General features: G+C 48.7%; 1 protein-coding gene across 4 annotated transcripts in view; it reads right to left on the bottom strand.

Moving 5' to 3' along the window:
• Positions 1-19695, bottom strand: part of HMCN1 (hemicentin 1) — a 451947-nt gene that overhangs the window by 103034 nt on the left and 329218 nt on the right. For all 4 annotated transcript variants that reach the window (XR_013624351.1, XM_078783554.1, XM_078783553.1 and 1 more), the window contains 11 exons: positions 19073-19263; positions 18741-18822; positions 18365-18634; positions 17995-18165; positions 11791-11961; positions 11470-11640; positions 10925-11095; positions 5706-5876; positions 911-1081; positions 588-734; positions 81-218 (listed from right to left, as the gene is read on the bottom strand). Coding sequence is in view for 3 of the 4 variants with exons in the window: in XM_078783554.1 (XP_078639680.1) it covers positions 81-218; positions 588-734; positions 911-1081; positions 5706-5876; positions 10925-11095; positions 11470-11640; positions 11791-11961; positions 17995-18165; positions 18365-18634; positions 18741-18822; positions 19073-19263 (1854 nt within the window). In the remaining variant the exon portion in view is untranslated. The remainder of the gene's footprint in view (positions 1-80; positions 219-587; positions 735-910; positions 1082-5705; positions 5877-10924; positions 11096-11469; positions 11641-11790; positions 11962-17994; positions 18166-18364; positions 18635-18740; positions 18823-19072; positions 19264-19695) is intronic.

The following is a 19695-nucleotide window of genomic DNA, read 5'->3' on the forward strand; positions in this document are numbered from 1 at the left end:
AAAACGATTTAAGCTTAATTGTGAAGCACATGGTAAGATTGGGGTGCATCGTGTTTGCCTCACCATGAAGTACAGCTCACCTGTGGCAAACTCGACCTGAGATTCCTTCCTGAATGTTCCACCCGTGAGTGAGAATCCATTACGTGCTGCTCCCAACTCCTGAGCAAAGGTCCAGTAGACGGATGACAGTATGGAGGCGAGAGTACGCATTGCAGGACCTGTTTCATGCATGGTACATGGGGCTGTTATGCTTTACATGGGGACTGTGGGGCCTTATGTAGGGGCTGTGGTATCTTACGTTGGTGGCTCTGGAATATTACACTGGTGACTCTGGGTTCATACCTGGGGGCTCTGGGATATTATGTGGGGGTTTTAGGGCCTTATGTAGAGACTGTGGGGTCTTACCTGTGGGCTGTGGGGTCTTACCTGTGGGCTGTGGGGTCTTAGGTACAACCTGTGGGGCCTTACATGGACGCTGCGGTATTTTGGTTTATATATAATCAAGGATGAAGCAAGCAACAAAACAAGGAGTAATTTGACAGGCAGAAAAGTGGAAAAATAATCAGAACAAGGAATGTAAGCCGTACCAATGCTCTGTGGAACATCCATGATTATCCCTTGGACAAGATGGCCATCAGATCCTCCATCTTTGGAGACAGTGACGTTAAAGTAAGAGATTCCAAACTCCAAATCATTCAGTTTGCCCGTCATACTCCCTCGTGCATTCTGAGCTCCTGATGGATGTTATTGGCAAATGATGCTCACGAAAAAGCAAGGAAGATAACGAGAAAAGACTGCTGCTTCGTAAAGGAAATAATTGCATCAAATTAAGAAGAAAATATATACAAATATCTTATCGATGTGCTAAATAGAATTAAAACAAAGAAAATGGAGGCAGGTTTTAACATACCTAGACAAGGCTTTATGGTGCACTTGTCCACCTGTGTGGAGTCACCCACGCAAACCTTTCTTCCATGCTCGCGAACAGGAGCATCACAGAGACGATCACGTGTCCGCAGGCCCTGCCCGCAGCTCGTGGAACACATGGACCAAGGCTGCCATGAGCTCCAATGTCTATCACCTGAAAGCACAACGTTTCAGAGTGATTAGAAAAGGCATTGCACACTTGCAACTTGGTACAGTCATTCTGTAGATAAATAGTCATGTAGAGGAATATTTTTCATGCAAACATACATTGTATCAACCATAACAGGATTGCACCTTGATGCCATGAGGATTTACCCTCTAGAGTTTAGAAGTATTATTAAAATTATATATATATACATGAATATATAAAACTGTGAGAAATAGCATAAACTCCACAATACAAGCACAGTGCCTCATTTGCATAAAATAAATAATCGCAAGAAATTCAAGCTTCAAGACGGTCGATCTTATATTTTCGACAAACTTTCGACCAAACAGGTCTTCTTTACAGTCTTCCTCGAGTTCAACGAAAGACATTCCTCAAAAGCATCCGTAAATGAAAATGTACATAAAAACCGTAAACACATACGTAAAAAAAAAAAAAAAAAAAAACTTAAATCGATATCTAGCATTTGAAAATTCTAATTTATATAACTGTAAACTGTGAAATAAAAATCTCAATGAAAATTTACGTAAAAACAGTAAACACGTCCGTAAAAGAAATAAATAAATAAATCTAATTTGATATCTCGCAGGTCGGTGATGCTTGCCGATAATCATAAAGCTTCTATTTATTATGTACCTACACATGAAGCACCAGTTATATATATACCAGTTATTATGCGATTTCATACCATCAGTGGTGAACCGCCATTAAGGTATCCCATCCAGCTATCGCTGTACCTTAATGGGAGCAATAAGTACCGTCTGCCACACGGCACATTATCTCTCCGATTTCTGGTATCCACTCATTATATGGAATCGCATGGATGCAGCCGGGAGTAACCAATCTAAATATAATTTCAGTTCTCCAGCTTTTAATGTCGCATGTAATGACGTCACCGCCATGTACGTACGCTCTGCCTGTCAAGCTCTCAGAAGAACCAGCTGACAGAGCATAATTTTGATCTTAGTTCAGATATTATCATAACTGTATGAACTCACAGCGTTGCCCTGATGAGCCCCAACAGGGCGAAACGAAGTCGGTAACTTTGAGTTTTTCATGCACTTATGACAGTATCTGAACTAAAATCAAAATTCTGCTCTGTCGGATGGTTCCCCTGAGAGCTTGACAGGCAGAGTGTATGTAAATGGCAGTGACGTCATTACGTGCGCTCATTAAAACCTAGAGAACTGAAAATATATATATATATATATATATATATATATATATATATATATATATATACTATATATATATATATATATATACATATATATATATATATATATATATATATATATATATATATATATATATATATATACACACACACACAACCAAAAATCTGTCGGTGTGAGGTGAACATCCTTTTTAGACACTTTAGTACCCCTCAACCAATATGGAGTCTCTATACTTGCGAGCATTGAAAAGGAAGGTGGTGCTGGTGTGTACCGATGAAAGTCATTTATTGAATGGACTTTTTGAAAAACTGCCATCAGGGAGACACTTTAGTGTAAGGAGGATGAAGAACATTTTCAAAAGATAATTTGTACCATGTGCAATTCAAATGCCAAATTCAAATTCCTAGCCATTTTGCTGTTTAGTCCATTTTCCATATTTTATATTTATTTTATATTATTTTATATTTATTTTATTTTCGATTTTATATCTTTTTATTTCGTTTTCTTATTCCCTTTGTATTTTATGTTTTTTATAATGGTTAACTTACGGTGTCACCAAAGAATAATTTCCCTGAATATGGGACAATAAAGATTTATTATTATTATTGACCCTTTAGAGTTTCGACTCAATCGACCCTAACTACTATTGGAACATACCCTTTCGACGTTTTAGATCCTTTAGTTATTTTAAGACAGTCGAAACCCCTTTAAGCCCCTTACAGCACACTTTGGAATACTTTAGGCCCTGACTAATATTGAAACATACCCTTTAGACCCCTTAGACCCACATACATTTAGATCCTCTAGAGTCGAGACCCATTTTGACACGCACCACACAAACATCTTTAGGGTCTTTTTGCATTATACAGGCTACACTTTTTCAGCAAGTAATGCACAGATCCCTTGGACTTAGAGCCTTTAGACCTTTACACCCTTTTCAGACCTTCAGACTTTTAATGCACAAACTCCCACCCACCTCGAGGGTGGGTCACTACTAGTTAAAGATAAATTGGAAACCTATTGGGCTGGTTGTATGCTTGGTAGCATCACCTTGGTAGGGTAAAATGTTTTCTGGAAGTAAAAATGGAGAAAAGAATGGGGAGGTAGGGGTAGGGGTGAAAATAAATACTATAATATTGTTAATGAAGCATGTTATTTAAATAGTAACTTTCACTTTGGAAGACCCAGTCAAACACCCTGAGCTGATTGCTAAGTATAAAATGAAGAGCATAATATGAGGTTTCAGTCTGGGGAGAAAGGGGAAAAAGGGTGTTTGAGATTATAATAATCGGACAGAACATTGGGAAATGCAAGAAAAATATTATCATGTGTGCACATGCAAAAAAGCAACTAATAGTAATGATAACAATTCTATAAAAATGAAAAATAAATGAGAAAATTACTTTAAATCAGCCATTTGTAAAAGCCCACTCTAAAATAGCCTTGGCTACTTGGTTATTCAATTTTGTTATCGACGAACTTTGAGGGTAAAAGAGGGAACTAGAACGCCACTCAGTAGAGCGCATACTCCCGCCGTGGGTCAAGTTGGAATAATACGTTTTGTTTAACATCCCCTCTCCCCAAAGCAATAAATGAAAAAGAAAAAAGTAAGCCCAAACTGTCAGAGAATTTATTTTGATATATCTCGGAATTAGAGGAGAAAAGCATCATTTAAGAATAAGAATAAAAGCTTTAATGCAGTAAAACAGAAAAAATCTTTCCCAAAATTTTTTCCAAAAAAAATTCCTGGATCCGGAATAATATCCTGAGCTTCATCAAAAACTAATCAATTCTTCCTTATCCCAAGGGCAATCATCCCACCAACTTTCATCCAAATCCGTTCAGAACTTTTCCAGATATCTTGTTCATAAACACACGAACATATGAACACACACACACGGACAGACACGATCGAATGCGTTAGTCCCTGGCGGGAGTAATAAACCTGAAAATCGCAGAGCCAGAACCAGAATTATTTATTTGGTCTGGGAAGCCCATGTGAGGTTTCTTCTTCTTCAGCCTCTCACAATTGGAATTTTGCCAAATCTGTTTTATTCGTTTGTTAATATACCTCAGCCATTGACAAATCTGGAACTAAGTCTGTATAAGTTCATCAAATACTGACACCGCGAAAGACATTCGTTGAGCTAAATGTTGATATCTCTTCTGAGGTAAAAAAAAAACAAAAAAAAAACAGTTTTAAAGCATTATACGTATCAAACGGTACATTTTATGAAACGGCGAAACCTAATACACACTTTGGTGGTTTTAAAATGACAGAATATGTCTTTATTAGAAAAAAAATGGACATTGAAGACGACGCTGCTAAAAAATACACCGCTCCAACGCATAACCACGAGTTTAAACTACATTTACAACAAATATGAAAACTATTTTCATATCACAATGTTAAATATAGAATATATAGAAGATAATGTTAAAAAAAATGAGCCCTATCTTCCAATGGTAAAACATCCTTCAAAAAATTCCTGGATCGGGAATAATATCCTGAGCTTCACCAAAAACTAATCAATTCTTCCTTATCCCAAGGGCAATCATCCCACCAACTTTCATCCAAATCCGTTCAGAACTTTTCCAGATATCTTGTTCAGAAACACACGAACACACACACACACACACACACACACACACACACACACACACACACACACACACACACACACACACACACCGATACGAGTGAATGCATTACTCCCTGGCGGGGTTAACAAATGCCAAATGTCATAAAGCTATATATACTTGGCAAAAAAAAGAAACGCAAGTTTTTATGTCAAACCCTACCCTACCCCTAACCCTAACAACTAACCCTAACCCTACCCTACCCTAACTCTACCCTACCCTACCCCTAACCCTAACAACTAACCCTAACAACTACCCTAACCCTAACCCAACCCTTACCCTAACCCTAACCCAACCCTACACTAACCCTACCCTAACAACCCTACCCTAACAACCCTACCCTACCCTAATCCTACCCTAACCCTACCCTACCCCACCCTACCCTACCATACCCTAACCCTACCCTAACAACTCGTGGCATTGTCGTCTGCTGAGTGAATTCGGTTCAAGCCTCCATGGACCATAGACTACCACAGGAACATCAACATTCTTATGCAATTTAACCCTGGAAGCCACAGTAAGTGATTGTTTGAAAATCCATTAAACCCCCATTGTGGTGGTTCAGTGAGGCATGACGCCCAAAAAATGTGGTTGAAAATACAGGTGCTTAAAATGGTATTACAAATATTTGTCATTGATAATTTGTGCACAACAATGCACATTTAAAAAATGCGTCTTATCAACTCGCGTTTCTTTTTTTGCCAAGTATATTTGCGGTATGTATATATATATATATTAGACATTAATAAGTGATAATTAAAATCCAAGCCATTGGGGCGGAAGTAATGGCGCACCTGCACATGGTTCAATGTTGCACAGGTGCACTTGTAAGTCCGACCCTGGGCACGCGCGCCCACCGTGTGCTGGAGCAGGACTGGTGCACATACGACTCCTACCAGCACGGCCGACGTCGCATGATTGGCTGCAAATGCTCCAGGCACTCCACGCGCTCCAATAGCCATGTACTGGTGGAACCAGGATTGTGACATCACTTTAACAGTCCGGATGTAGATAGACCTTGGCTTTTACTAGATAATATGAAGCCCATTCAAGCTGGACAAGACATTGTGATAAGCAAAGAAACAAATACGGCAGAAAACGTATAAATCAAAATGTTTTATGGCATTAATCGGACAAATTTTAAAAATCTACGCTGAGGCAGAATGCACCACTCTCATCCCCCCTGTGTATAGTATGTTCCTCTTGGTCTTCATGATCAATATACCGAAAGCCACTGCATGGGAAAGAGTGGACACAATTTCATTCATTCATTCATCATTGTATTCATGGTTGTTGTATGTACGCATTTCGTGTAAGTACCTTGTGTACTACATCTGCATTAGGGTGGTCCAAAAAACATCGATCTCTCCGATTTTGATGCTCTACTGGATTATTGTTAGAAATGGTCTAAAACATTCACCCACCGAATATTTTCGCTCAATTCCATCTAGAAACTCATACACACTTCAATTGAAATATGGCGTTTTCACCAAATTTGGCTATTTTCGGCAAATATGGACAAAAGTTAAAATCATGTGACACAAATGTATTTATTACAGATTTCACATAATGTTACTGAAATGTGGCACAGGCATCAAGTAAATTATCTCATCTGAACCATTTCCATAAATATCTTGATGAAAGATATACGAACAATAATTGGATAGGACATGGAATTTCAAGTTCTAGACCTATGTTGCCCTTCCGCTTCCGGTCCGGTATGAAGAGGACGCAGGCGTCACATGCTCGCCGCTTCTTCGACCGGGCCACTGTCAGTTGCTTTCTTTTTTGGTGGTCGTGCGGATTTTTTGGCCATTGAGTCTGCCCTCTGCATAGCCCCGGCTCTGCTCCCTGCTTCGCCTGCCCGGCTCCTTCGCCTGCTCGCTGTTTCCTCGTGCGCGCTCTCGTGGGTTGTGACCATCGCAGCGGTTTGGTGGCGGTTTCCCGCCGTGATCAACCTTGGCCTCGTGATCGTCTCTTTGCTCCTGCCTGCCCTCTGCTTGGTCCCGGCTCTGCTCCTGGCTTCACCTACCTGGCTCCTTTCTTTTCCTTGGGCCTGCTCTCGTGGGTTGGGACCATTGTTTCACCTCCTCAACCTTGGCCTCGTCTCGTCTCTCCGCTCCTGCCTGGCATGGCTCTGCAGTACTCCACCGCAAGGCTCCTTCTGCTCAATACCCGCTCCACCCCATCATGCATCTCTGCCATCAAATCAAATGGACTCCTCCGACGACCCAGGTACATTCACCGTGGCTCCGGTCGTAAGTTTGTTTATTTGCAATCAGGTCACTCCATCCCCGTCCTCTGGTCGGCTCAGCGCACTCTCACTCTTCGTCCCAGCGCACCTGGTCACAGCAACGCACACGATCGCACCTCCTGCCTACGAACCCTGGCTAAATCACCGGAATTCATCCCTGCTGTTCAAAACAACATCAAGCTCACCCTGTTCAACACCCGGTCCCTCAACAACAAATGCCTCATCCTGAACGAATACATCCTGGATAACAAACTGGACTTTCTCTGTCTCACCGAAACCTGGCAACAACCTCTGGACTACTACACACTCAACCTCACCACACCCAATGGATATTCCTACGTCAATAAACCATGCTCGGAGGGCCGAGGTGGTGGAATTGCTGTTATCCACCGTCAAGACATCAAGACCAACCTCATCTCCATCTCGTCTGCTCCATCATTTGAACACCTGGCTTTTAAACTCTCTGGTCGCACGCAGTCAGTCATGGCTGTCGTCTACCACCCTCCCAAACCACACCCATCATTCCTGTCTGACTTCTCCTACTTTCTGACCCAGCTATGTTCCCTCTCCCCCTCAATCCTCCTCCTTGGTGATTTCAATATCCACATGGACTCCACTGACTCCACAATAACCACTGACTTCACTGATTTACTCACCTGCTTTAACCTCACTCAACATGTCGACTTTCCTACCCATATCCGTGGTCACATTTTGGACCTTGTCTGCTCCACTGGATTAAATTTGCACCATCTCTCTGGCTCCGACCTCACCCTCTTTGACCACTTAGCCATCACTCTGACCATCAACATCCCCGCCCCAACACCAAGGCATTATCGCACTATCACCTTCCATAAGCTAAACGCTCTTTCACCTACCTCATTCTCATCCACCCTCTCTGAAAAAATGTCCACTTCTCCCTTCATTGACCTCCACACCCCTTCCGACCTCACTGACTACTACAACCACTCTCTCTCCTCCTGCCTTGACCAGCTTGCGCCTGTAAAAACCTAAACAGTTTCTTTCACCCATTCTGCTCCCTGGTTTACCCCTGAACTCCGCCTGATGAAAACTCGTGCTCGCCAACTTGAAAGACTCCGCAATAAAACGGGTCTCACAGTTCACTCCCAAGCCTACAAGGACCACCTACAACACTACAAAGATGCCCTCTCCCGCGCCCGCTCCGCCTACTACTCTCAAATTATCCACTCTGGCTCCGGAAACCCAAAAGCACTCTTCTCGACAATAAACAAACTCCTCCGCCCCCTGAACACCACCACCCAGTCATTCACAGTAGACAACTGCATCTCCTTCCTCTCTTTCTTCCAATGCAAAATTGACAACATCTACAACAGCTTGACGACCGCCGCACCCGCTCCCCCTCCAACCACCTGCCCCCCCCTTGTCCTGCCATCCCCTGTCTCGGTTCTCCCCAATCTCCCCTACTGACCTCTCTGAACTCCTCATAGGAATGAAAACTGCCACCTGCACTCTTGACCCCATCCCCTCCAGCTTTGTCAAGGCCTCCCTCCCTGCTCTCTCTCCACTTATCATTGCAACACTAAACTCCTCCCTGTCTACAGGCATCGTCCCACCTTCCCTCAAAATTGCTGCTGTTACCCCCATTCTAAAAAAACCTGGTCTAAACCCTGACACCCTAAACAACTTCAGACCCATCTCCAACCTACCCTTTCTGTCAAAAGTTTTGGAACGCGCTGTAGCCACTCAACTCAAACATCATCTCTCTGCCAATAACCTGTATGAAACATTCCAATCCGGATTCCGCTCCAACCACAGTACTGAAACTGCTCTCCTCAAATTCACCAACGACCTTCTCCTCTCCTCTGACGCTGGCAACCTCAACATTCTCGTCCTCCTCGACCTCAGCGCTGCCTTTGACACCATCGATCACACCATCCTCCTCACCCGACTTGAATCCACCTTTAACGTTACCGGCACTGCCCTCTCTTGGATTAAATCATACCTCTCTGACAGACGCCAGTTCATCTCCATCAATAACTGCAAATCGCCCACTGCTCCCCTCCCCCAAGGTGTCCCCCAAGGTTCAGTTCTTGGCCCCCTCCTCTTCATCCTTTACCTGTCCCCCCTCGGTCACTTAATCCGCCGTCATGGTCTCCAATTCCACTGCTTCGCCGATGACATCCAGCTTTTCATCTCCACCAAGTCCGTCTCCACCGACACCCACTCTATCCTGACAAACTGCATCACTGAAATAAATCCTGGCTTCAAATCAACTTCCTCAAGCTTAACTGTGATAAATCTGAAATAATCATCATTGGCCCAAAAACGCTCACAAAATCCACCCATAACTTTGCCCTCAACATCGACGGTATCCCAGTATCCACCTCCCCTCACATCCGGAATCTTGGCGTCATCTTTGACCAAACCCTTTCCTTCGACAAATACACTAAACAGATCACAAAGTCAGCCTTCTTTCACCTGAAAAACATTGCCCGTCTCCGCTCATCCCTCTCCTCCATGGCTGCAGAAACCCTCATCCACGCCTTCATCACCTCCCGTCTGGACTACTGCAATAGCCTCCTCTATGGTTCACCCTAAAAAATCACCAATAAACTCCAATACATTCAGAACTCCGCTGCCCGTCGACTCACCCATTCCCGGACCCGTGACCACATCACCCCCGTCCTTTACAAGCTTCACTGGCTCCCCATCCCCCAGAGAATCCAGTACAAAATCCTCCTCTTGACATACAAAGCCCTCCATAACCTGGCCCCATCCTACCTGGCTGACCTCCTCTCCAGACACACTCCCACCCGCAACCTCCGCTCTGCTGGTACCAACCTCCTGACCCCCTCCATCCGGACCAAATTCAGATCCTGGGGGGACAGGGCCTTCTCCATCGCTGCTCCCACCCTCTGGAACTCACTACCTCACACCATCAGAGACTCCTCCTCACTCACCACATTCAAAACATCACTAAAGACCCACCTGTTCAACACTGCATTCAACATTCAACCCACAGCATCTAACCCCTGACTATCTCTTCTCCTTCTCCCTCCTTTTGCTTTAAATATTTCCCTATTGATTCTTGTCTTTTTGCAATTGTTGTTTTCATGTATTGTTATGCATTATGTTTTCCACTCTGTCAAAGCGCCTTTGGGCTTCTGGAAAAGCGCTATACAAAATAAATGAATTATTATTATTATTATTATGTTGATGTGTACGCATATAATGACATAAAAAGCATAGCATCTTGGAGTTAGTGTGATGTATGTGTGATGTGTGTATGAGTTTATAGATGACTCAGATGCAAAATATTTTTTGGGTGAATGATTTAGACCATTTCTAACAATAATCCAATAGAGCATCAAAATCCAGATAAAAAAGTGATTTGTTTTGAATTTTTGGACCACCCTAATTGCATACATATTTTATGTTTGAGAACACGTGGACGACATTTCATGGGGGTGGCCTTCGTAATTAGTGGCCTTCGTCCCACAGATCCGATTTCTCCCTCTTCCCTCCTCCCCCCTTTATTACTATTGCTTATCATTCACAGTGGTTTTCGCATCACCCCAAAGGATTCACATGGAGTTGTTTACCCTCAACCTTTAAGAGGCTGAGTGACAGGAGATGGACCTCAGTTCAGTTGAGAGTCGAGTAGAAGAATTTTGAGTTGCTTTGCCGAGATTACAAATGTGTTTGTATCTGTGCAGTCAGAATTCAGGGTTGTTCTTAAAGTAGATGGGCACCAATAAGAGAGAGGTTTCTGCTGACAACCTGGGCATAGCTCTGGGAGACAGGCCTCAATCTGGGATCCGCTTCCTTCACAAGGTCGCCCGCCATGAGCGGGCGCGGGACTGTTGCAGGCTCGGATGCGATTTCGTACACCACCTCCACACGATGCGCTGCAGGCCCTCCAGGCACCCCACGCCGACCATGCTCCATCCACTGGTAACCAGAACAGAAAGCATTATCTCGTGGTTATTCAAACCACTCTTTTCAATTCATCCACACAAGCTTCCGCCTTTGATAAATAATACAAATGTTTGTAAAATAATGGAGAAATGAAAGTTATAGCAAGTTATTTGTGTGCCACTCTTTTAAGAACACCTATACTGTATACTTTATTAATAAAATCTCTATGTGTACATCTATATGTCTGTTGTAAGTGTGTGTGAATGCTTGTGTGTGTACATATGTGTGTGCAATGATGTTGTACTCCAGATCATTAATCTACTGTTGTGCACACTACCCAATGTCACACTAGCAAATATCACTGAGCAGCCATTTTTTAGCAAATATTAAAAGTTGTGGCCTCGTACCAGGGCAATGCTGGGAATTGCAAATCTGAGTCTGGATCGATGATCCACGACAGGATTTTCCATCAAATGCTGGTGGAGGGTAATTGCAAGACCTTTGTCGTGTCTGAAGTCCTTCCCCACAGCTCCGACTGCAGGTCTCCCAGGATAACCAAGATGACCAACCTCCGTGTACTGTCAGCATGATATTTGGAAGGTCAGGCTACACGAGAGATTACAATGGAAGGGATGACCTCTTATTAAAGTAAAGCGAAATGTACTTGGTGGAAATGTCAACTACCAGGTCAAGGTGCCATAGTGACCAGTCTGTGAGGGATCTTATACCTGGGCATTGTGCAAGGTCACACAAAATGGTCTCCACAGGAGATCCTTTGCACGAGCTTCCACCATGTTGTGGAGATGGTTGAGTGCAGGATCGAGTTCGGCTACGAACGGCGTGTCCACAAGATTGGGAACATTCTTCCCAAGCATTCCATGAGGTCCATTCACCATCAACTGTGAGGAAATAATTAATAACATATTGCTGTGTCCTGGAAGTGCAGCAAAACATCAAATAACATGCCTTGTTCAATGATGAAAACGGGTCTGAATTTAGTTCCGTTGCATTGAGGCTAATTCATCGAGTTGAGCATTGTTGGCTGATCAGAGATCAACATGATCAGAATTTTCCATGATGAGGACGAAGCACAAGGATGAGGACGTGTTCTATCAGCAACTTCTCCTGGGTAACTCCCCAAATCCAGGCTTTCTGCGTACTTACACTCCTTTGTTCCTCAATTCTCCCATGTGTGGAACTGCCTCCAGAGGCTGTTCCTTACTTCTTCTGGAATCCCACTCTTCCCTCCAGGGCTTCAAGCAGGCAGTGCACTTCCATCAAACAGCATCCCCATCCAAACCCGTGATCGTTTCTACCCACATCAGCCCTTCCCAACAAAACACTCTTACTGGCAGGTTGCCACACTTCCTCTCTACTCTTTTCCTCTTCGTTCATTCCCTTGCTTATTATGTCCAAATATTTGCCCCATTGCCCTACTTAAAGTTCATACCCTCCGTCACCTTGTTGTAGATTGTGGAAATGGAATTTGTACCAACTAGTGAGGTACCCGTGCTACGCACGGGTGGGAGGCCGGAAGCAAACAGACAATGCAGAAATGGCAAATGCTAAAGCATGAAACCAATAAATTCCACATTCCTGTAGCACCTTCAGTCGCACGTCAGACATGGACAGCAAGTTTGTGAAGGACTTCCATGAAAAACGTACCCATTCGCAAACAAACAGGTACGTGTGTTCCATACCTAGTCAATGGCGAATCTGCATATGGCGATCCGCGAATTCACGTTTAGAAAGTATAACCCATCACGGCATTCCGTCATTCACTTGAACTCGATATCTCTTTTTTCATTCCAAACAGCATAACTCCAATCACAAACTAAATAGCATTAATATAAAAAAATTAACTTTTAACAACATTCGTGACATAAACAAATATTTAAATCCTGATGTGAAGTTCCGTGTTGTTGGGTGAACACAATTACGAATTCAAAATCGTAATTGTATTCACTCAATTCCAATCATCAATGGATACTTTAACAAAACGATTAACACGATTAATGTTTAAAGATTTAACATTACGATTGAATGACGGTTGTATTGGGATATTATCAAACGCGCGCATTGCCGTCATCTATCCACTTCCGCATTCGCGGTAGGTTCGTAATTCTCATCAAAATCTAAACAGTATTTGTAGAATTTCAATAAAAGCCACATCACTGTTCATATCGGTAAATATTATTCCATCGTGTTTGGAAAAACTGGAAAATTGGGAAAAAAAATTGGAAAAACAATATAGTAAAGCGCGGTGCTACGCGCGCTCCTTGCTTACCAAGAAGGAAGCGGACAACGCGGGTAAAACAAAAGAGTCTTTATTGACAAGAGGTCACTGTAGCACTGGTGCGCTCCGGGCTGCGCACCCGGTGTATATCCTGAGGCCACGCCTACCCCTCGGTATGGCCGCCGCCCACTTGGTGTGCGGAATGATGTCACCACGCCAGTGGGCTTCCGTGTCCGCCACACGCGCCCCCCCAGAATTCCCGCGCACCTGGAGGGCCAGTTTGCGGGGCAAACGGATGACCCGGCCGAAGCGCCCTCTGGCCACCGGCGGCGTCCGGGGTGCAGGGATGCCAGCTGGGATGCCCCCAGCTGTACCCGGGATGGGTGCCGGACCGGGGGGCGGCGTGCCGGCGGTGCTGGGCGGTGCCAGGGGTCCGCCCGCAGGGGGGCGGCCCCGACGCGGGGGCCGAGCCACCGGCGGTGGGTGGTCCACGTCGAGGTGGGCCGGCTTGAGGCAGTCTATGGAGACCCGGTCAGGAGTGCCGCCGATGTCCAGGGTGAAATGTTTCACCCCGGTCTCCAGCACGCGGAAAGGCCCGTCGTACGGGGGCCGCAGTGGTGTCTGGTGGGCGTCGTGCCGGACGAAGACGTACTCCGCGGTGCGGAGCTCCGGGGCGACGTGTGAAGGAGGGTGCCCGTGGTGCGCCGTCGGCACCAGGGCGAACCTCCGGGCGGTCTCCTGCAGCGCGGAACGCTCCTGCGCCGCGGACCATGGTGCCGTGGGGTCGGGGAGGAACTCGCCCGGTACCCGCAGCGGTTGTCCAAAAACCAACTCCGCCGCGGAGGCGCGCAGGTCGTCCTTGGGCGCCGTCCGGAGGCCCAGCAGGACCCAGGGGAGCCTGTCGACCCAGCCGCCGTCGCTGAGGGTGGCCCAGAGCGCGGCCTTCAAGGAGCGGTGGAAGCGCTCGCACAGGCCGTTGGCCTGGGGGTGGTAGGCCGTGGTTCGGTGCAGCTGGACCCCGAGCCCCCGCGCGACCGCCCCCCAGAGCTCCGAGGTGAACTGGGGGCCGCGGTCAGATGAGATGTCCGAGGGGGCGCCGAACCGGGCGACCCAGGTGGCGATGAACGCCTGTGCAACGTCCGCCGCCGTCGTCGCCGCCAAAGGCACGGCCTCCAGCCACCGGGTTGTGCGGTCCACCATGGTGAGGACATGGGTGAAACCCCGCGAGGGGGGCAGAGGTCCCACCAGGTCCACGTGAACGTGGTCGAACCGAGGTTCCGGCACCGTAAACAACCCTGGGTGCGTCGGTGCACCCTTGCGCGCTGGCACGCGAGGCACGTCCTGGTCCAGCCGCGGACGGCCTTCCGGAGGCCATGCCAGACAAACTTGTCGGCGACCAACCTCTGGGAGGCCTTCGTGCCCGGGTGGGACAGGCCGTGGATGGCGTCAAAAACCTGGCGCTGCCAGCCTGCGGGCACGATGGGGCGAGGACGCCCGAGGGAGACGTCGCAAACGAGGGCCGTACCCGCACCGACGAAGGGCACCTCGGTGACGCGGAGGCCCGTGACGGCGGTCCGCAGGGCCTGGACCCCAGGGTCGGCGGCCTGGACCGCCGCCATCCGGGCATAGTCGATGCCAAGGTGGACTGCGTGGGCGATGGCCCGGGAAAGGCAATCGGCCACTGGGTTGTCCTTTCCCGCGACATGCCGGATGTCCGTCGTGTACTCGGACACGGCCGCGAGGTGACGCTGTTGCCGGGCCAACCATGGCTCGGCGACCTTGCCCATTGCGAAAACCAGCGGCTTGTGGTCGACGAAGGCCGTGAACGCACGGCCCTCGAGCAGATGGCAGAAGTGCCTGACCGCCAGGTGAAGCCCAAGCAACTCGCGGTCAAAGGTACTGTAACGGCGTTCGGGCGGGCGAAGCTGCCGGCTGAAGAACGCCAGCGGTTGCCAGGCACCACGCACCCATTGCTCGTACACCGCACCCACCGCCTAGTCCGAGGCGCCGGAGGTGACGGCGATCGGTGCATCGGGCGCCGGGTGCGCGAGCATGGTGGCGTTGGCCAACGCGAGCTTCGCGCCCGAGAACGCCGCGTCCATCTGCTCGGTCCAGGTAACGTCACCTTTGCCCGGCTTCCCTCGAAGGGCCTCATGTAAGGGGCGCAGGAGCTGGGCGATGCGGGGCAGGAACCAATGGTGAAAGTTTACCATGCCCAGGAACTCCTGGAGCCCCTTGATCATGCGGGGGCGCAGAAACCCCTTCACCGCCTCCACCTTGGCCGGTAGGGGGACGGCCCCGTGCCTGGTGACGCGGTGCCCCAAAAAGTCGATGCCGGTGACGCCGAACCGGCACTTGCCGGGGTTCACGATGAGGCCATGCTGGCCCAGGCGTTCGAAGAGCGTGCGGAGGTGATGAAGGTGCTCTTCGCGGGACGCGCTGGCGACGAGGATGTCGTCCAGGTAGACATACAAAAATCCAAGCCGCGCAAGACGCTGTCCATTAGGCGCTGGAACGCCTGAGCCACATTTTTCAAACCGAAGGGCATCCGAAGAAATTCGAAAAGCCCGAATGGCGTGATGACAGCCGTCTTCGGGATGTCCTCCGGCCTGACAGGGACCTGATGGTAGCCGCGTACGAGGTCCACCTTTGAAAAGAAGGACATCCCCACCAACCGGGCAGAGAAGTCCTGGATGTGGGGGACGGGGTAGCAGTCGGGGGTGGTGGCGTCGTTGAGGCGCCGGTAGTCCCCGCACGGTCGCCATCCCCCGCCGGGCTTGGGCACGATGTGGAGCGGGAACGCCCACGCGCTCTCGGAGCGCCGCACGATGCCGAGCCGCTCCAGCGTAGCGAACCCCGCTTTAGCTACGGCGAACTTCGTCGGCTCGAGGCGGCGTGCCCGGGCGTAGACCGGTGGCCCGGCGGTGGGGATGTGGTGTTCCACCCCGTGTTTGACGGCCCCCGCCGAGAAAGTGGGCCGCGTGAGGGCCGGGAAACCCGCGAGGAGGCGGGTGAATTCGTCCGCTGCCGGAAGCGTACAGATGAACCAGGCCGGAACTGAATCGCTCAGCAAGCTGCTCGGCGAGCCGCTCGATGAGCCGCTCTGTGAGCTGCTCAACGAGCCGGGCAGCGCGCACGCGAGCGAGCTGAACGTCTCAACCTGGACAAGCCTTCTGCGCTTTACATCCACCAGTAATCCATTAGCACATAAGAAGTCCGCGCCAAGCAGTGCCATGGGCACGTCGGCCGTAACGAACGACCAACAGAAAACCTGCCCTCCGAACCGCAGAGAGAGACAGCGTTTTCCGTACGTGCATATAGACGTACCATTGGCCGCAAGCAGCGCGGGACCTCGGCCCGCGGTTTGCTTGTCGGATGTACCGGCAGGAACGACACTCACCTGCGCTCCCATGTCGCACAGGTAACGGCGCCCGGACAAGGTGTCCGTTATGTACAGGAGGCTGTTTGAATTGCCGATGCTCAAAGCCGCCACCGAGCGTCGGCTCGCCCGTTCCCGACCTGCCGAATGAGCACGGCGGGCGACACTGCCGAGCCTCTTGGCCGAACTTGGCGTGGAAGAAACACCAGGTGGGCGGCTGCGGCGGCGGAGGCCGCGGTTTTCTTCGCGGCGGCGGCGGTGGTGGGTGGGGCGTGGCGGCGGACACGGGGTGCGGTGCATCAGGGAAAGCCTCGGGAGCCGCGGCGACCGCGCCAAGACTCGCCTGCATGTCTAAAGCCGCGTAGTACTTGTCGGCCTGGGCAGCGAGCGCCCGGGGTCCCGTTAAGGCGGAACCGGCCAACGCGAGGCGGACCCGATCCGGCAGCTGGCGTCGAAATAACGCCCGGAATAGGGCGTTCGGGGTTTCGTCGCCCATGAGCACCAGCATATGATCCATACGGACCGACGGTCGCGTATCCCCGAGGTCGGGGAGGTCCAAAAGGCGATCGGCCCGTGCGTCCACCGTAAGGCCGAACGTGGCGAGGAGGAGACTCTTGATCGCCTCATACCTGTCGTCGGCCGGTGGGGTCCTCAGGACCGACACGACGTGGGCGGCCGTGCTGGCCCCGAGGGAGGCGACCACGTGGCAGTAACGTGTCTCGTCCGCCGTGATGCCTCGAAGCCTGAACTGGGCTTCGGCCTGCAGGAACCAGATCTCCGCCTGAGCTTCCCAGAACTCAGGGAGCTTCATTGCTACCGCGTTGGTTGCCATGTCGGGTGGTCAGTGACGGCTGACCATAACGTCGGAGGGTCACCAATTAAAGCGCGGTGCTACGCACGCTCCTTGCTTACCAAGAAGGAAGCGGACAACGCGGGTAAAACAAAAGAGTCTTTATTGACAAGAGGTCACTGTAGCACTGGCGCGCTCCGGGCTGCGCACCCGGTGTATATCCTGAGGCCACGCCTACCCCTCGGCGTGGCCGCCGCCCACTTGGTGCGCGGAATGATGTCACCACGCCAGTGGGCTTCCGTGTCCGCCACAATAGCCTATTTTACTCCAAGGGGTCCCAGAAATACCCACCCAAAATATCGTTGTGATCGGTTGAGCCGTTTTTGCGGTACCTTAGAACGGACAGACGGACATTTGGTGAATTATAGTAAGATGTGTGAGCAAACATGTATGCACATATGTTGTGTGGATTGCCGAGGCTTGATCGTTGTTAGCCGAAGATGACTCGCTGAATCTCTGATCCTCACCAGGACATGGCTTTGCGTAGCAGGTTTGTCTTTCAGCTGAAGGACCCTGGCAGGTCCGGCCACCGTTGGCAGGCCAGGGGTTGTTACAGCGTCTCACCCTTTCTTGACTTCCTTTGCCACAGTCCACACTACATGGCCCCCATGGCAGCCAATGTGAATACCCACCATGCACTAGGATTGAGGAAGGGAGAAGAGGATTACTCAATGTTATAAACAACCATTAGGTTGCTGTTTACCCAAGTAAAATCACAACATTTCTTATGTGCTGTGGCATTAACATGCTCGATATTTGGTAGTGAGTAGGGTGGAAAAGTATAAAACACGAAATACCAGTAGGGTGGCAATAATTCTGAAATAAATAAAAGATCACCTTGCACCGTAAGCATCACTGCTTTCCGTTCCATGCCGAGCAGATTCCGTGCTTCGCACTCATATGTTGCTGTGTCTTCTGTACGAAGAGAAGCGAGGTGCAGTGTTCCATTGGGAAGCAGAGCCAGTCGAGGTCCAGACTGCAAGGGTTTCCCACCCCTAAGCCACATGATGATGGGAGTGGGGTGTCCCACAGTGTGGCAGTGTAACGACGCGGAACCAGACGTCTCTACAACTGTGTCGACAGGCACCACCAGCAGCGTTGGAGCACCTAAATGGGAGAGATAGACATACTATCATTACAAAAGGCCTTTAAAATGACTATTTGATGAGTGACCACAACAATTACAATAAAAGGTCATACTGAGGGTTCTTACGTTGCAAGGAAAGTGTGACCATTCGCTGCGCTACCCCAGCATCGTTCGTTGCCACACATTTGTATTCTCCAGCATCTTCATTCTATCAATCAGATGGAGCACAAGAGTGATCAGTTAGTAGATAATTGGTAGAACATGACCCAATCCTTTCATAATCAGCTCTCAGTAAGAAAAGTTCAGTGAAACAGGAATTGATATTGAGCAATAAGCTTTGTGTCAAATTTGTACGTCGTCGTCGCCTTAACCTCATTTTTTTTGCTATAAGGAAACTGCTCCTAAAGCCTTTTCATACATTGGACAGTGTAATGCTAAAGTGTTATCGTAAATCTCACCGAGACGTTTAGGATGGTAAGTGAGCCATTGAACGAAATCTGGAAGTGAGGGCCAGGAACCACGGGCAGGCCTCTTTTGGTCCAGGTCACGTGTGGGGGAGGCTCTCCTGTCATTGGGCATTGCAGAACCACCTCAACTCCAGCTTGAACCTCCAGGTAAGGTGAAATTTCTCCGACAAAAGCAGGAGGTTCTGTAAAGAAATGGAATTGGAGAGAAACATTACAAAGTTATTTCTTTCCCAACAGCCTGGGTTTAGATTTCTTGAAGTGCAACATTCAGAATGAGCTTAGGGAAGTGTGGACCATGCCACCTTTTCAGAGATAACATTATATGACCATTGACAAGTTGCCCACAGGGCATTAATGGTCAACTGTGAAGGGTTGGTCAGAATTACGTAAAAACAAGATCAAGCAAGGCAGGCAGGTTATCACTTCCGTGAATATCATTGATGAGCTAGCTGGGTTTTCCCGATAATCTCAAACGGACATCGCTATTCTTCTGAGACTAGCTCAGTTTCTCAACCTTCAAATGCTTCCTACTTTGATGGGCTCCATTGAGCATGGTTGAATGTTCTGCATCTTGTGACCTTCATGACTAGGTAGCAGCATTTGTGCAGCATTGC

The sequence above is a fragment of the Myxine glutinosa genome, chromosome 8 (genome assembly GCF_964187855.1).
Source record: "Myxine glutinosa chromosome 8, kmMyxGlut1.1, whole genome shotgun sequence".
NCBI lineage: Eukaryota > Metazoa > Chordata > Myxini > Myxiniformes > Myxinidae > Myxine > Myxine glutinosa.